Below are 19,497 nucleotides of genomic sequence, written 5' to 3' on the forward strand. Positions count from 1 at the left end.
GCAATTTTCAGGTTGTCCTTTGAAATTTGCCCTTTTCTTTTCTTTTCAGAAACAAAAAATGTACACTTCTATCTTACTGTTATTCCAATGATTATTTCATTAGGATGAGGTATGTATTAAATGTTTGACTAATTAGCCAAGTTAATTTCTTAATATTCGATCATTTAATCTCGTTAATCCTTTGTTCCAAATACGAACTTGCATTTCTTTCTCTAATAGGATTAAACTGACATGGAATCAATTCGTCGAATCAATCGTTCTTATTGTTATCAAAACACTTGTGCTCAAACATCCTTCAAATGAAATGTAATGATTGTAAACATTTTACAATATATTTAGTTTGTAATGAATATCAATTATTCTAATGATCGAGATTGAGATTCAAGATGAGTTGAGGGAATATTTCTTTGTGATATCTAAGATGATTAACAGACTTTATGAGGGTGAGAACACGAAAGGGAAACGATGATAGAATGAAAGATTAAACTTCACACGAAAGATTTTTATTCAATTATACAATCAGAATGATATCAATTACATCATATCCTGAAGAAGTACAGAAAAAGTTTGCACTTTCATAAGCATAAACAGAGGAACTGTCATTCTACATGTAAAAGAATAAATCACTGCAATGTGTATCAATTAAAAACAACCGATTTCCACGATAAGTTTATATATACAGTGCCAAATCAATGAAGAAAACTAACCAAGTTCGGAAAATTCGTGGAATAGTATGTAAACAAATATGTTTCATTGAGGATTGGCTACCCCTCAATCAATCACCATGCAGGGTGAGATCGCGGCAACATCCGGACGACATCCTGACAAACGGCGAGTTAATGCCTGGATTACATTTGGCCTGGGATTAGTCTACGGAGCCCGTATCCTGCCCGTACCCCCTTTTCCGTGCGGCCTCCGTGTGGAGGCAGGAGGTGGCCGTGAGATATTCGTACGGATTCACGGGCTCCGCGACCTCTACGATTTTGTTTCGCGGGAATTTATAGAAATTCGAAAAAAATCGTAAGCCCGTAGCCTGGAGACATGTCGTATGTTGCATTGCACGACCCCCCCCCCCCCCACGGGCATCTCGTGGAGGCCTCCCGCTGATCGTGCAGCAAACGCACGATTTTTTTGGTGAACATGGGGGAAAAAAACGCTCAAAGACGGCACGGCGGCTGCACGGTCACCGCGCCTTCTCGCCAAACCTCTGCACGGAAGCTACACGGGCTTCGTACGATTTCCGTGCGGAGGCTGCGGAGACTGCACGGCTACTGCACTGCATTTGCCTGATTTTCGTTCAATTTCCAAGCAGCCTCTGTACGGATTAGCCCCGGCCTGCCCCTCGAGGGTCAATACAAGAAATGGCACGATGCTCGAAGATAATGTAAACACAAACATCGTAGCCCGTAGCCTCCTACGATGCCCTAAAAATCGCACGGAAAATCTTAGACCAATTTATCGTACGGCGCCCGAGCAAATGTAATCCATGCATAAGACGCTCGCGGAACTTTCCCGGGTAGATGACGTCAGGACCGTGAAAAATGTAAACATCGGTTGCTTAAATGCATGCTGTGAATTGCACGAAACGCAATCAATAGTAATGGCTATCCACCGCAAATCCATGTTCAACACTGATTAAGTTCGAAGTCGGATTGAAGATAATAGATTCTAATAGATAATAGAGTATATATATATCGAACGATACTAATACCATTTTATTACAGCGAAATTATAGCGTGCATGACTAAATTGCGCTCCCGATTCTGAATTACCGGGAAAAATTTCCCGCGCTAACGCACACAATAGTGCGCGCCAGCTGATCACGATGAGGGAGTTGCGGTTGTTATGGTAATCTACCCGAGTGAGGTTTTTGCGGATGGCTGGTTAAGACTGTGTCCATGAGCCTAGCAAAGGCTCACCCCTTGTTTTACGATCAGACCTCCAACTGTTTCTTATCCGCATATCGCTCAGTTGAGATAAAAAAAAAGTTCTATCAAGACGAACTTCCACCGACCAGCGTAACTTACTACGGAAGTGATGGCGCCCGCACTAGTCGACCTCAACCCACCTTCCGCATCTAAACCGTGCGAAATTTAATTTTCATTTTCTATTGTAACAAACAACCCTCGTGAAAGGTCACAGATACTCCCGAGTGTAAGTGAGAGCATCCACGCGGTCAACTTACGCTACCCTCTAGTCGTGTTAGTAAGACATAGTTACTCTTGGATAAATCCAGGAGTAAATAGGTCGGGGTAAAGGTAGGCTTAGCTTACACGACTATCGTTTAGACGGTCACTACTCCGACCTTAACACCTATGCCTACTTCACCATTACCCCGACTAGCTCTTAACACGACATTTACCCTGGGGTAAATTGCCTCCGTCTGAACAACACTATAGACAAACAGATAGAAAGCGATACAGAGCCAGTCTATTCTGTGAACATCAAGGTAAAGATTGAGTCTACGTATGCAATAAATGAATGTTTGCAAACAATATACTAGTCCCTTCTAGTATGATTTCAGTTTATTGTGGAAACTATAATCCTTACTTTACAGGTCTCCGTCCAATACATGCTAAATCATCAATAAAATCAGTTTTTATGATAACCGAAAGTTTCTGATGACAAGAGCAAAATTTTACAAGTTTATAATTACAATTATTACACAATTTTATAAGAACGATTCAATGTTCACAAGTCTGTTCGTCAGATAGATCAATAATATAAATTGTTTGTTTGATTTTTGGGGGGGTTACCGTACTGCTAAGAAAGCATGTGTATGCTTGTAAGTAAGCAACCACTGGACCGACGGTTTTACGTCCTCTCCGAGGAACTTGGTAATTAGGATTAATGCCTTACCACAGGGCACTAGCGCACCGAATTGGTTTCAAGCCCGGGACCTGCTGGGACCTCAAGCCCGCTGCTCTACCACTAAAACACCATGTTTTTTTCTCCATGGTTGATCAAATTGCTGACAAAAATGCGATTCCTCGTTGAAAAAGATCATTATAAGAAATGAAAATGTAGATTAATAAATTCCATGTTGATCTAGTTATCAGTTTTTAAATATGAATTGCATATGGTTTTATTCTTCAATGAGTTCATTCACAGTCCAATGATTTTGATTTTTGAATACCACCAAAGTCCCTTCTCCTTTCTGCGGCATTCATCGCTGCTGTCATGGTTAGCAGTTCGGCTGTTGTTCTTTCCATCGTAAGATTGCCCATGGTTTTCTGCAATCTGGCGTTGGTTGTCTTTGCGATTGCCCGGGCTTTAGTGTTCCTTCCAGCTGGTGGCATATGAACGCTTTCCTGTGCTGCTTGCATCAAAAGCTGACTCTTTCTTTGCATGAATTTTTCCTGGATCTCTTCTTCTACTTCCTCTTCAATGTCAACATTTGAACGTTGTTTCAAGTTTTGGAAGGGGCATGGACTGGATGATGATGACCGTATAATGCTTTCTCCCTGTGCCGAGGCCATCATCGCACTCAACGACCCCATGCAAATAGTGCCCCTTCGAATCCGCAATCTTGACATTCTCCGTGACTCATCTTCAGTTTGGTTGGTGGTCGATGACGTTGACTCCTGCTCGGATGTGACGGAGGCTGTATCAGAGAGTGAAATACTACTACCTGAATCTAATGAGCATGAGCCGCGCCGCTTAAAGACAGGATGTCCACCAACCAAACGAAGATTGGATGATGTCAGATGTCTTGGAGAAGAAGAAGATTCCCTGACGTCAGCTGGTGGCGACGATCCCATGTCGATAACATGTCGTACCATTGCATCCAGGCGGGCTGCTTCTTCATCGTCTTTTAACAAACTTATTGTCTGGATTAAGAGAAATCAAAACCAAAAGAAAATAACTGTTTTCAGTTTGCTTCAATATTTTTGTTTACTTTCGAAGGAAAGAATGAGCACATGGCCGTAAGCAGTGGCGCTTATCAATCATTCTTCCTTAATCAATATTAATTTTTTCATTGTGTTATTAGGTTTATCAGTTAAAAGAACATCGACAAAGACATACACTTACTCTGCAATTACCATGTCTACCGATTCAATGCCAGATCAAAATAAAAACATGTCCATAACAATTAATGCAATCGCTGCTTTGGTATCATGATTGCATGGTTCAACATGTTTTACGACAAATATCTTAAATCAAAAAAGAGTGCGAGAGAAAAAGTCCTTGACGTACCAATTGACTTAATGGACCCTGTTTCTTATCTCCATGGTTAGTGCATAGATGACTGAATATTATATCATTAATGATCATTATGACCTAAATGAAATTTGATGCAGCTGATAACACCATTAACCAATCATTTTACGAGCAAAGTGCACTTGACATTGAAGAATTACCCCATGGGGTCCTACTAAAAACCAAACAATCAACACAGAAGAATAGCTGAAATTGTTGTAAAGCTCCGCGTCAACTGATCACCATGTGACCATCATTTCAGTCATTAATAAAATAATCCTCTCCCCTGCCAACATTTAAATGAATTAAACGATCTATATATGAAAGTAAGGGGCGTTATTATAATTGGACAAAATAGATGCGAAACGAATCTTACTTGATATAGGTGCGAAGATTGATTTTTTCTTTGACTGTCGAGTAGTATTGAGATTACAAAAGATTTCAAATTGTAATAGGCCTAGTCCCAATAAAAGTTGATGGTAACAAAGTTGTAAAGCAAAAATCTTATCATCACGGACAAAATCAAAACTGAGAGGTATAAAGGGGAAATGAAATAACGGTTAAAGAAAATCACTGAAATTAGAATTATTATTAGAGGCATATTGCTCTTCTCCAGCTGCCTCTATTTGCAAATCTCTATGCTTCTTTGTAATGTGTCATGTGATTATCTGACATTATGTTCATGTGATTAGGTCAAAGCTGAGCTTACCTCTAGATTTTTCTTTTCTAGTACAACAGAAACCACCAGAAGATTATCTTTAAATGATATATTTGTTGTTGGTTTTAGTGATGGTGGTGCTGCATACGATGGAAATTTGATTCCCCTTCTTCTCCTTTAATACACAGATGTAATAAAACTTTACTCTGCGATGATTTCAGTATGATTTCCATATACCTTTGATATTTGTATGAATGTATGATTTAAATTAATTAAATAAATAGATTAGTTCTTCTGAACATTACATGTATTTTAAAATGTATTTTGTTTTGGAAATGCAAGTAATTAATAAAATTGTCAGCGTCAAATTTAGAATTATTTATGCTTATCTAAATTTTCTTTTCTGTTGCAAATTTTAATACAAATTGCAAATATGTTTGAATATCATGTAATTCTTGTAACGAAAGATGAATAGAAATACGCTATTTTGCTAGTTCCTTATATGGGTTTGTCGTATCAGTGATAAATACAATCAAATGTATCAAATTAATATACTTGCGCATAAAATAAATGGTAATAAAAACTCTTTTGATATCAAGAAATCTCTATATTCTTACCTCAAATGTGTCGGGTTGCGAAGCATCTGACTCAGTTTCAGAGGTAATCGATGATCTCCTGGATAACGATGGTCGAGCTAGACTATGATTGGCTCTGATAGATGCGGGCGACATTCTCGGACTGTTTTGCCTCGACTTCATTGATGATGGTGACGGGATACTCAAGTTGGCGACGGCTTTCGATCGCTCCTTCATCAAAGCTTCGAGCATCTGTCGATTGGACTGTAGAGCACTGGCAGCTGATGTTCTCTTGTTTCCTGTCCACGGTGGTTTTGAAAATGAATGAGTAGGAGTAGCAAGAGAGCGCCTCCGTGGGGATGGCGATGGGGGATGAGGAATGGTAAGTTGAAAACTAGGTGTTATTGGCAAAGAGGAACGACGTCTAGATGATGAGTTTTGTGATTTAGTTTTAAATTCATAGGATGATGGTGTGTTCGTCACTTCTGAATTGGAATTTTCGATTTTTTCCAGAGGAACAGGGGAGGTTGGGCTACTTGGATAGCGGCTTGGAGACAGAGACATTCTTCGTGATCGTTCAAACTTTGGTGGTGCAGGACTCAAAGATCTATGAGATGAAGCACTACTCGCTCTTATTACCTTCTCATCCACTTCTAAATTGTCAGCATGATTGTTTTGTTCTTCACTTTCTTCACCATTGAAGGATCTGAGGACCTTCTGCGCTTCGGGACTCGCAAACAAGCTTAAAGGAATTTCAGGCACCACTGCCGGTTTCACAACCGTAGGTTTCACAAGGGTATGCTCCCCAGATTCATTACTTTTAGAAAGACCTCCTTCACTTACACACAATGATGTGTTTTTCACTTCTAAATTGGAATTCGAAAAAGTCTGTTTGATTTTGTCCAGAGGAGCAGGGGAGATGGGCCTACTTGGAAGCGGTGGATAGCGGCTTGGAGGCAGAGACATTCTTCGTGATCGGTCAAACTTTGGTGGTGCAGGACTCAAATATCTATGATTTGGAGCAAGACTCGCTCTTCTTCCAATTTTTGTCCATCTGTAACTGCTCTTTATCCCCTTCTCATCCTTTTCAAAACTGTCATCGTCTCTCACATCATCGACTTCGATTTTGATGTTGTCACTTTCGTGATTGTTTTGTTCTTCACTTTCTTCGCCTTTCAAAGACCTGAGGGCCTCCTGCGCTTCGGGACTGGCAAACAAGCTTAAAGGAATATCAGGCACAACTGGCGGTTTCACAACGGTAGGTTTCACAAGAGTATGCTCCCCAGATTCATTACTTTTAGAAAGACCTCCTTCACTTACATATAATGATGTTTTTGTACCTTCTAAATCTGAATCCGAAGAAGTCTTTTTTATTTTTTCCAAAGGAGCAGGGGAGATGGACCTACTTGGAAGCAGTGGATAGCGGTTTGGAGACAGAGACGTTCTTCGTGGTCGGTCAAACTTTGGTGGTGCAGGAGTCAAACATCTATGATCTGGAGCTAGACTCGCTCTTCTTCCCATTCTTGCGCGTGCTGGAGGGCAAGCAGAAATGGTTCGTGCAACCACCGTCCATCTGTACCTGCTCTCTATTTCCTTCTCACCTTCTTCCAAATGTACGTCTATCCCATCATCGGATTCGCTTTTGCTGTTGTCACTTTCATGATTGTTTTGTTCTTTATTTTCTTCGCCATTTAATAACCTGAGGGCCTTCTGCGCTACTGGACTGGCAAACATGCTTAAAGAAATTTTAGGCACCACTGCCGGTTTCACAACCGTAGGTTTCACAAGAGTATACTCCCCAGATTCATTCCTTTTAGAAAGACCTCCTTGACCATTTCTGATGCATTTTGTAAAGGTAGGTAGTTCCTTGTTCTCTACGACCCTCATTTTCTCCGATCTGTCAGTAAACTTGATAGACACCGAAGAGGACACGAGTAGATTCTTTTGATGTGTTAACTGGACAATATTCAGAATTGAAATGAGCATGTCAATCTCGTCCAAACGTTCCTATGCATGTCCACTCAGGCGTATAATAGTGTCTCTACGATAATTTTTGGCCTAGTGCCGAGAAAAATCTAGAACTGATTTTGTTGTCTGAGGACGGGGGGAGGGGGGGGGGGGGGGAGGAGGAATTATGATTCACGCACCTAACTACCGGATCATTACAGAAGGTAAGGGCTGCATTAATGAAGCACGTCAAAATTAATGTGGGTATTATTGTCATTTTCGGTTAATGTATGCCATCATGCGTTGATTATGTGGACAAAAGTATAACAGAGATAAAAACCAACAATCTACGCTACGAGACTATTTAAAAAAAAATGAAAGGGATTAACGTTTCTTTGTACAAATTACTGCGTTGGTAAGACATAGTATCTTAGAAACGGGTAAATTTAGATTATATTAAGTGGATAAAAGACGTCGCCCATTGTGGAAGGCCCCCTGGGGTTTCCATTCATTCATTCTAAACAAACTATTTTTGTTGTCAGGATGGCAGGGATGCCACCCCCTCCTTTTGTTGCTCTGTGGAAACGTGAATGAAAAGTAAAAGAAATGTTGAAAGAATTTGCAAGGAGTCTTTTTCTTTACACATAATATAGGTCTTCTAAAGAACGATACTACCGGTACTTGTTGCTTGTTTGTTTATTTGTGTTGTTTTTGTTGTTACTCCCCATTTTAAGGTTTTTCATCAAGAATATTAGCAGATCTCTATCAAGTTTAGACTATCGTAGACTTGCCAAAGTCTTATGTTGTGTGTACGCCAAAACATCCCTTTTTATATCGTGGATCTCTTTACAGAATTACTTCGGATATTGATTTGAACGAAATTGTGCGGTCTGCTGCTATTAAAGTGGCAGAGAATGTCATTGCAAAGATTATAAGAAGCTGGTTAAATAATTGAACTTATTTCAGGTGACAAAATAATGATACCTATCTATTGTCAAATTATCCTTAGGGTAAGAACAGTGACATGATTATTAAAGATGAGGCTCATGCAGGCGCGGATCCAGGATTTCTTAGGGGTGGGGGCCCAAATTTGAAATCAATATGAAATTTAGTGTGCTGAAATCTGAAAATCGTGCCGGCCAATATTTCGCTCAGTGGGGAAGGGGGGGGGGGGGAGTAAGGGGGGGTGGTGGTGGTAGTGGTAGTGAGCACTATTTTTTTTTTTGGCTCTCGAAAATTTAAAGAATCGCACCCCCCTTGAGCGCCAGGGGGAGGGGGGGGCATATCCAAAAAAGGTAGAATTAACGTGTTTTTACACGTCCCCCCCCCCCTGGCTCCGTCACTCGGTCCAGGGGGCGGAGCCCTCAGAAGCTCAGGAGATTTGGGCAATAAATAACGGTCAGATGAGCATATTTTTATACCATATTTGTAACACTGGCAGGTCACGAATCGGCGTAAGATCCAAGGGGCGGAACCCCCGGAAGCTCAGGCGTTTTATACATTAAATTATTGTCAGATGACCATAGTTTATACCTTATTTGTAACACTGGCAGGTCACGAATTGGCCTGGGGTCCAGGGGGAAGAGCCCCCGGAAGCCCAGGGGTTTTGGGCAATAAATTACGGTCAGATGAGCATATTTTGATACCTTATTTGGGACACTGGCAGGGCACCAATTGGTGTGGGGTCCAGGGGGCGGAGCCTCCGGAAGCTCAGGGGTTAGGGGCAATAAATAACGGTCAGATGAGCATATTTTTATATCTTATTTGTGATACTGGCAGGTAACTAATTAGTGTTGGGTCCAGGGGGCGGAGCCCCAAGAAGCTCAGGCGTTTTATACATTAAATTATTGTCAGATGACCATAGTTTATACCTTATTTGTAACACTGGCAGGTCACGAATTGGCCTGGGGTCCAGGGGGTAGAGCCCCCGGAAGCCCAGGGGTTTTGGGCAATAAATTACGGTCAGATGAGCATATTTTGATACCTTATTTGGGACACTGGCAGGGCACCAATTGGTGTTTGGTGCAGGGGGCAGAGCCCTCAAAAGCTCAGGGGTTTACACATAAATTTATCGTCAGATGAGCATAATTTTATACCTTATTTGTGACACTGGCAGGTCACGAATTGGCGTGGGGTCCAGGGGGCGAAGCCCCCGGAAGCTCAGGGGTTTCGGGCAATAAATTACGTCAGATTAGCAAAATTATACCTTATTTGTGACACTGGCAGGTAACTAATTGGCGTGAGGTCCAGGGGGCGGAGCACCCAGAAGCTCAGGGGTTTTTAGGAATTTTATAATGGTCAGACAAGCATGCAGGGGGCCCGCCTTCGGGCCCCTGGTGAGGTCGAGCCCCGGAAGTCAAGGGGTTTTAGGTATTCAATTACGGTCAGATGAGCATATTTTGATACCTTTGATATTTTTTCCCTTTTATTTCCTTCTTTTTTATCCTTCTTTTTTTTGCCAGGGGAGGACACTTTTTTTTTTGGTCCCCAAAAAATCGCAACGACTCAGCCAGCCGCTGAATAAGCGGGGGTTAAAGATATTTAATGGATAACACTGCCTTTTTATACACAACATAATTATATTCCTCTCTTTATTGCACATTGTCAATGAGACGGAATACGAAGAATGAAATTGTATGATTACATCAATAAATGGCCCGATGATTTCAAATGTATTCAGTTCGTTTTGTCTATTTGTGTTCTGGACTATGGTAAATCTTAAATGCAAGCGAACAAAAATACCGAATAAAAGACAAGAGATAGATAAAGAATAGCATTAAATACAAACATACTAAACCTTTTCGTCTTGCACTCATCGGAGAAAACTTACCAAGTTCAGAAAACTCATGAAAAAGTATGTAAAAGTTGATGCTTCACTGAGGGTTGGCTACCCTTCACAATGTTATAAGGATACGTTCAGTGAACGCACTCTTACATACAGATTTCCTTCTTTTGGTGGTAGTGGTGGCGAGGCAACTACGTTTTCCGATTTTGAATTAAAAGCAAATAGAAATCAAGAGATAAATACAAAAGTAAATTTAGAAATAGATTGATAAACATTTTATAGATAAATAGATAAGTGGAAAGTTATTCACGGCTGATAAATGAGGAATCGACAAACTGTTTGAATGTTATTTTTTGCGTGGCTTTATTTAACATTGGTTACTGTCATTTTTACATGTATCATTTAATCATGGCGGTACATGAATTCACACCAATATGATAATTGTATTACACACATATTTGGGTGTCCAACCCAAATACAGAACTAGTGCTGGAACCTATGCTGATAATGAGGAAAATCTGCACCCCATACATAAACATTAACATCTAAATGTGTGAGATCCAAGCGTGTAGCCAGAGAAGGAACTATAAGCTAAGAAAGATGACCAACAGTCCTTTTCAAGACTACACACCCTCAAGAAAGATTACCGAGAGTCCTTTTCAGGACTCCTCAATCCTCCTTCTCTCTCACATGGTGCATCCGCAAGCATATTGTACATCTATACATTACCATGCAAGCCGATACTTGCAAGCAGCATCTAGTCTGTTATTACATTGATTATGTTTACGGCAAAAGCCAATGGGTTTCAAAATTGAAATATCAAAATAATTAAAGTATTTTCGAACATGTTTGTGAAACAAATTTAGTGTGCCTAACTGACGGAGCTATAGTTTCAGTTAATTTTTTAATAAAGTATTTCCTTTTAAGTTTTCTTTTTTCAAATGTAACTTTATTTTTTGATCGTCGATATTCTTTCCAATATACATCTTTGTTATTATTTTATGCCTTCTGTTTCATTTTGTCACTCTTCTTCCTTAGTTCAAAAATCCATTCATTCAACCACGGTGAATGTTTCTTTCTTACTCTTTTAGTTTTTAGTGGCATGTATTAACTACACACAACAAAAGCTCTTTCCATCCATCTATGGCGTCATCTATACTGTTCATTTCTTTAACATCAGACCAATCAAGCTCATTAATTCTCTTTTAAAAGCATTTAAATCTACACCTTTTGATTTACGAAAAGACGTCTGGATACAAATGTATTTAAGTACAAAGGAGCAAGATTGTTTAAAATTTTGTAAACGTTTACACAGCATTGGTACTTTACTCTTTCTTCAACATTTCGCCATTTAAGTGTATGCATCAAAGTAACACTCGACGTATAGAAATCAGCATTTAAAACTAATCATGCATATTTATTTTGAATTTTTTGTAATTTTGTCATATATTCTTTTGTACACGTACCCCATACACAACAACAATAGTCTACACTGGGTAAAACAAGTGAAAAATACAGCTGAATCATGTTTCGTTTCGTCAGACATGATTTGATTCCTCGTACGCATGCTAAAGTACGCGATATTTTCCGGAAAAATTCATTAATATGCAACGACCAATTAAGACTTTGTTGAAGAACAATACCCAAATACTTAATGTTAATAACATACTCTAGATACTGACCTTGTATTTCTAACTTCAACTCAAAATTTCATACTTTTCTTTGAGAGCCAAATAACATAGTTTTAGTTTTACTAGAATTTATCTTCGTTTTGTTTATGGTAAACCATTTTATCAAAGCATCCAGGTTATTGTGTAATGTTTGTTGAACATGAGCAAAATTATTCCCTTTTGCAAAGATGGCATTATCGTCAGCGTGTAGAGATACTTTTTGACATGTGTTTGAAATTAAGATGACAAATATCATTGATAAAGATGCTAAATAATAAAGGTCCCAGTATCGACCCCTGGGGTACTCCTGTTTCAACAGGTAAAAAAAATCACTCATTACGCCCTGATAGGCTGCACACTGCTGCCTATTGAATAAATACGAGGTGATAATTCGGTATCATAAATTCCATAGTACGACAATTTATATAAAAGAATATCATGGGGTATAATAACATCAAATGCTTTACTGAGGTCTAAGAATATTGCTCCTGTAATTATAGGCCTGAATCCATATTATCTAACAAAAAATCACATATCTCGGGCATGCAAGTTGCAGTAGAGTGTTTGGGTCGGTTAAGCCCGATTGGCGTTCAGACAAAAGACGATGTTCGTTCAAATAGTGATACAGTTGTGAGTGAACAGCTTTTTCCAATATTTTATAAACAGATGACAAAAGTGAAATAGGTCTGAAGTTTGTTATTTGATTTGATCGTTTACCTTTGCTTTTGGCAATCGGAATAATTTTAGCGAGTTTCAGGTCTTTTGGAAAGCAGCCGGTCTGCAAGGATCGGTTAAATAGGTAGGTCAAAGGCTGTGATATGAAAGGAGCACCCAGTTTCAATAATCGAGGATGTAAATCATCCAAGCCAATCGCTTTTGTACAATCAATAGTACTCAACTATTTCAGTACAAACTCAGAGTCAATGTTACCAAATTTAAAAGAAAAAGCTGTTTGTGACAAAGTTTCAAATAGATTCGTATCATCATCCGTTGGGTTTAATCTAGAAGCTATGACGCTGCCAACACTACTAAACATTTCATTGAATTTGTTAACTATAACATTTTTATCAGAAATAACTTCTTGGTTAATAACAATATGCCTTTCTTTTTCAGACTTTTTGCTTGGAAGTAAATCATTCATCACCTTCCAACTTTTCCGAAAATCGTTGCTGCTTTCCGCAAGCTTATTCCTATAAATAAAGCCTTTTCAATTTTGTATTCAGGTTGTTCGCTTTGTTTTGAAAGCAAGTGTATTTTCCCAGTGCAATGGTTTGGTTATATTGAACAGGTTGCTGGAGATAAGTTTGATAATTTGATTTCCGGTATCTTAGCTTTAAATTGGTCGAACTTCTTTATGTTGAAGTCAATCTCTCGGGCTAAAGCCAGGTATTTATCGTTAATCCAGGGAGAACCATTCATCTTTCTCCTCACAGAAATGTACGGAGCATGTTTGTAAAATAGTTCCCATAATTGGTCGACATCGTCTTCTAAACAGAAGACTGGATCCCAATCAATGGATGCAAGGTTATTTTGAAAGTCGTTTTCGTTCAAGGACCTTAACGATCTAAAAGAAAAGATTTTGGGCGTTAACTTAATTTGAATGATGTTGTTTTGCGACTAAGTACACTAAAGAATGGTCGCTTAATCCGACCATGGACCCTACTACGAATGAACTCCAGCTTTCAATGGACCAATTGTGTTGGAAACACATATTAAATCTATTAACGAGGTGCTGTTTGGATTAATGCGAGTAGGTTGTTGAACAAGCTGAGTAAATCCTAAAGCAGTACACAATTCAGTCAGTTTATTTGAAAAGGGATGTGGTGTAAGCATGTTACATTTTATTAAAGTCCCCCGCTAATATAATTCTGTCCGAAAAAGAGAGAACACGTTCTGAAACCCTTTCCAAGTTGGTAAAAAAAAGTAAAACCACTATCTGGTTTTCTGTTAATAATTCCTAACAGTAAAATAGGCTCATTTATTGGCTTAATTTCAAGCCACATTAATTCAATAATCATCCGTTTCCAGATCGTGTCTTCTTACATATTTTCTTTTAGATGGCACGCAACACCTCCTCCAAACTGATTGCGATCTTTCCTTTCAAACTTAAAACCCTCGATGGAAAACATGTTACAAGTAATACCCTCATCAATCCAAGTATCAGAAAGTGATATTATATCATATGGATTACACTTTAAAAACTGCTCTACATTTTTTTGTTACGTAAACTTCGAACATTCAAAGTGTGCAATTTTCATTCCTTTTGAGTTTGAAACAATATTGGCTTTGGATGTCCGCTTCTAGATTAACTGTTAATGTCAGATGAGGTAATAATACAGGTTGGGTTTCTTCTCCAAGTTCCATAGCAAATGGCAAACAGGCGAATAATTTCTGACAGTTCCAATTCAAAAAACTTTCTGTGGGAGTGTTGTATTGTGCAACAGTAATACTAGCACATGCAATGTGAATCCACTTTTTACATTCGGTGCTTAGAAGTGTTTTTTGATTTACTTTAACTGGTTTCGTGCAACATGAACATGAATATTTGACCGTCATGAACAAGATGACGCTATATACACAAATGATGATAGGTTTATCAGTAACAATGATAACAGTTTAGAATAAAGTAGACGAAAGATAAAGTCTCTCGTAGTAATAATAGAAATCTAAGTTTATGAGAACAAACATAGAAAAAAGTCTTTATGGAATGTTCAGGTAGGATACTTTGGCAAGATCTCTATCTTGCGCTCCCCGTTAGGTGATTTCACGACGATCACTCCATCTTGAGTCCATATTTTGTGGTCTTTCTTGTTGTTCGCCTTTTGTATCCTCCAAACGAGGTTCGCTCTATCTCTCGAATGGTTTTCGGCATTGGCTGAGTGTCGAAGTTTCATCCTAGCACCATAGATCTTTTCTCGGGCTCGGTAGTTGGTGAACTTCACTATGATGTTCATGGTCTTTCTCTTCTCTCCTTTTGGCAGTTCTCTGTCGTTCCTTTCCATGCCATGAATTCCTCCAGAGGGAGCAGAGCCCATGCAATCGATGACTTCGATCAATATCGGCGACATCAAGCTCGATGTCGACTTCGTCATTGCAGATATTTCTGACTAGATCGTCTGTAAATTATCCATCCTTCTCTTTCACACCGGAAAAGATCAAGCAGTTTCTCCTCGTATACTGCTCTGATTCATCCTTGGCGGATTTTAGCCCACTCACTTAATTCTCTCTCTCTCGAGAGAGAGAGAGACTCTATTCTCGCGTCTTGTGATTTCCATTCATGTTTGGGATCAGTTCTCGGCCGACTATCAGCCTTCGTTTTGCCGTCGCTCCGGAGGCGACGACCTTTCCCGACATTTCTGTTCAATGCTGCTGATTCTATACTACCAAGTATACGGTTGACGGAGCACTTGTACAAACGCATCGCACATCGCACTCTCCCGTCATGCACGCAACGAAAACTCTGTAGAATAATACGGCACACAATCATTCTGAACAATAGCACCTTGTTAAACGCAATCAAGTGTGAACGCACTTGAGTGAGAACAATAGTACCTGTTCGTTGTATACTAACATTATAGGAGTATAGGCCTATTAATCCGTGTGCTTACATGATCCGCAAGATCGCCGGAGCCGGACCGTTGGAGGAAGGCTACGTTCTGTATGACCACACTAAGACAGACTTCCAAACAAAATGGTCGCTAAATTGATGATTTAAGTCTCAATTTCGGCATCCCGAGATTCAAAAGTTGGTGAACTTGAATATGAATATCACATGAATATCACATGCTTCCAACAAAATGAGATTTATAAGCTGTCAAAATTTATCGATTCTTCATGCAAAAAAGTCTAGCATGGCCTTCTTTCGTGCTTCGTGGTCTGATATTCCTTCGGTAATCGATGATCTCCTGGATAACGATGCTCGAGCTAGACTATGATTGGCTCTGATAGGTGCGGGCAACATCCTCGGACTGTCTTGCCTCGACTTCACTGATGATGGTGACGAGATACTCTCTCTGCTTTCACCGATTGTCAAGTTGGCGATGGCTTTCGATCTCTCCTTCATCAAAGCTTCGAGCTTGTGTCGATTGGCTCGTAGAGTGCTGGTCACTGATGTTCTCTTGTTTCCTGTCCACGGTGGTTGTGAAGTAGCTAGAGAGTGCCTCCGTGGAGATTGCGATGGGGGATGAGGACGGGTAAGTTGAGAACTAGGTGTTATTGGCAAAGAGAAGCGACGTCTAGATAGGGCACGAGCGATTGCAGGGTTTCCACCTGTCACATCAATTTTAGGCCTAGATAATGATTCCTGTGATTCAGCTTTGAGTTTCTGGGATGATGATATGTTCGTCACTGCTAAATTGGAATTTGAAGAAGTCTTTTCACCCCTTGCCAGAGGAGTAGGGGAGATGGTTGGAAGCAGTGGATTGCGGCTTGGAGACAGAGATATTCGTCGTGATCGGTCAAACTTTGGTGGTGCACTCAAACATCTATGAAATGAAGCACTACTCGCTCTTCTTCCCATCGTTGTGCGTGATGGAGGGCAAGCAGCAACAGTTCTTGCCAGCACCGTCCATCTGTATCTGCTCTTTATTTCCTTCTCACCTTCTTCTAAATTTACGTCTATCCCATCATCGACTTCGCTTTTGTTGCTGTCACTTTCATTATTATTTTGTTCTTCACTTTCTTCGCCGTCGACGAACCTGAGGGCTTTCTGCGCTTCAGGACTGGCAAACAAGCTTAAAGAAATTTCAGACACCACTGCCGGTTTCACACCCGTAGGTTTCACAAGAGTATGCTCCCCAGATTCATTCCGTTTAGAAAGAGCACCTTCACCACGTCTGATGCCTTCTGTAAAGATAGGTAGTTCCTTGTTCTCTATGACTCGCATTGTGTCAGATCTGTGAGTAAACTTGACGTAGACTGAAGACGACACGAGTAAAGTCTTTTGATATGTTAACTCGACAAGATTCAGAATTGAAATGAGCAGGTCAGTCTCTTCCAAACGTTCCCCACACCTGTCCACTCAGGCGTATAATAGGTATCTAGTTTCACCGACTTTTGGCCTGGTGCCGAGAAAAATCTGATTTTGTTGTCTGAGGACGTAAGTCTTTCACATAAAATGTTTAGCAACAAACCATAAGTTCAATTCATCGATTTGTCCTTATAAGGATCGAGTAAAAGTTCCATAATAAAATCTAATTGCTTGCACCAAAGAATCTCTCCATATTATTCACACATTGATTCCGCAGAAAGTTTTCTGAGCACATATCACACGAGTGAATTTGAAAGATGGGGAGGTTGGGGGGGGGAGGGGGAGGAGGAGGAGGAATTATGATTTACGCACCTAACTGCCGGATCATTACAGAAGGTAGGGGATGCATTAATAAAGCACGTCAAAATTAATGTGGGTATTATTGTCATTTTCGGTTAATGTGCGCCATCATGCGTTCATTCTGTGGACAAAAGTAACAGAGATAAAAAAACAAAATAAAAAAACAAAACAATCTACGCTACGCCTACGAGACGATTAAAAAAAGGGATTAACGTTTTCGTCTTTGTACAAATTACTGCGTTGGTAAGACCTAGTATCTTAGAAACGGGTAAATTTAGATTATATTAAGTGGATAAAAGACGTCCCCCATTGTGAGCGGCCCCCTGGGGTGTCCATTCATTCATTCTAAACAAACTATTTTTGGCAGGATAGCAGGAATACCACCCACTCCCTTTGTTGCTCTGTGGAAACGTGAGTGAGTACAAGAAATGATGAAAGAATTTGCAAGGAGTCTTTCGAAATACACATAATATAGATATTCAGAAGAATTATCTATCGGTACTTTTTTTTTAAAGCGTTACCCCCCCCCCCCCCCCCCCATTCTAAGGTGTTTCATCAAGAATATAAGCAGATCAAGTTTAGACTATCGTACAATATTGTCAAAGTCTTATGTTGTGTGTACGCCAAAACATCCCTTTTGTATCGTGGATCTCTTTACAAAATTACATCGGATATTTGATTTGAACGAAATTCTTCATTCTGCTGCTATTAAAGTGGCAGAGAATGTCCTGAAGAAAAAAAAAACTGTTCTAACATAATGTATATATAATGAATAAACTGGGATGGGCCTACTTCCTTGCAAAGTATATAACAAGCTGGTTGAATTTAACCTAGCTATTTCAGGTGACAAAATAATGATACCTATCTATTGTCAGATTTTCCTTACGTAAGAAAGGTGAAATGATTATTAAAGATGAGGCTTATGCATGTCTTTACTAATGTTTCAAAGATTATTTGTTAGGATTGATGAATAGGGTGCACAAACAATTAGGTATACAAAATGAAATAAATAATCACAAATCCATTGTTAAATTATTATTGTTTCAAAGTAAATTGTTGAAGAAAGGATGAATTTTCAAATTTTATCTCGACTTAAGCATTGTGCAATTTATTGTTTATTTCACAACGGATTCATGTGGAGAAAAAGAGATTACCCGTCTTAAAACATATTTTATAACGGTATTGTAAATATATAATTACATATGACATGATGACTGAATTTGATAACATATGCTTTTGTATATTGCATACTTTGATTATTGTAGGAACTTGTTAACGATATTTATTGGATAACACAATACACAATATACACAATATAATACTCATCTCATCATTGCACATTGCCAATGAGACGGAATACGAAGAATAAAATTGTATGATTACATCAATAAATGGCCCGATGATTTCAAATGTATTCAGCTCGTTTTGTGTATTTGTTTTTTAGACTTATTTAAATCCCAAATGCAAGGGAACAAAAAAAATAGAGACAAGAGATAAATAAAGAATACCAACGAATACATATATATTAAACTTTTCGTCTTGCACTCATCGGAGTAAATCAATAGAATGATCAACAGAAAAAACATGGAATGAATAAATTTACCCCAACATTAAAGGTAATACAAAGTTTTGGTATGGGGTCATGAATTTGCTCCAAATGAACATATTGGACGCATATGCGATCCTACAATATTCAGTGATCGTTGTCGAAATCGTTGTCGAAATCGAGTCTAAAGTTATGAAATTGTAAATAATACACTCTTTATTTTGTATAGCTCCCTCTCAAGGTCAATATATTAATTAAGCTATAAAACAACGTTTCTTGACTAAAATCGACCAAATAGCTTTTCCCGTTTGGTAATGTCACATCTACATATTCTGAGATTTTCATGGTCGCAGCTACCACTGTATGGCTGTAGGCGCTATTTGAAATTTATCACAATTTACCGGGAGCACCGGTAAATTTTTATATTCAATTTTTCTCGAAAGCAGAAGTGTTTTAGGGGCTAATTTTTCTAGTGCTTATAATATATCCACAGGGGGATCCAAATATATCAAAATTTTTAAGAATCACTATCCACCCAATTTTCAAAATTTACCAAAACTTTGTATTACCTTTAAACGATCCCCTTCTCTCACCCTCTCTCTCTCTATCTCTCTCTGTATGAATGTCTATTCTATCTCACTAGATATCTTGTTATGTTATGATATCATTTTGCAATTCGCTCTCTCAATCACTCTCTCTAGTTCTCTATTTCCATTTATCTCGTGATTATATACATTGTTTTTAGAGGGGTAATTTTTTAATTGACGTGCTCAAACATCCTTCGCAT

At 39.1% G+C, this 19,497-nt stretch overlaps 1 protein-coding gene across 1 annotated transcript; it reads right to left on the bottom strand.

Moving 5' to 3' along the window:
• Positions 1-481: 481 nt before the first annotated feature.
• LOC115929498 lies at positions 482-5,790 on the bottom strand. The gene is made up of 2 exons (XM_030998533.1): positions 5,476-5,790; positions 482-3,830 (listed from the first exon to the last, which is right to left on the bottom strand). The coding sequence occupies exons 1-2, from the start codon at positions 5,683-5,685 to the stop codon at positions 3,102-3,104; spliced, it is 939 nt and encodes a 312-aa protein (XP_030854393.1). The 5' UTR covers positions 5,686-5,790; the 3' UTR covers positions 482-3,101.
• Between the last annotated feature and the right edge of the window lie 13,707 nt (positions 5,791-19,497).

This window comes from Strongylocentrotus purpuratus, unplaced genomic scaffold (genome assembly GCF_000002235.5).
Source record: "Strongylocentrotus purpuratus isolate Spur 01 unplaced genomic scaffold, Spur_5.0 spur5_scaffold_5, whole genome shotgun sequence".
NCBI lineage: Eukaryota > Metazoa > Echinodermata > Echinoidea > Camarodonta > Strongylocentrotidae > Strongylocentrotus > Strongylocentrotus purpuratus.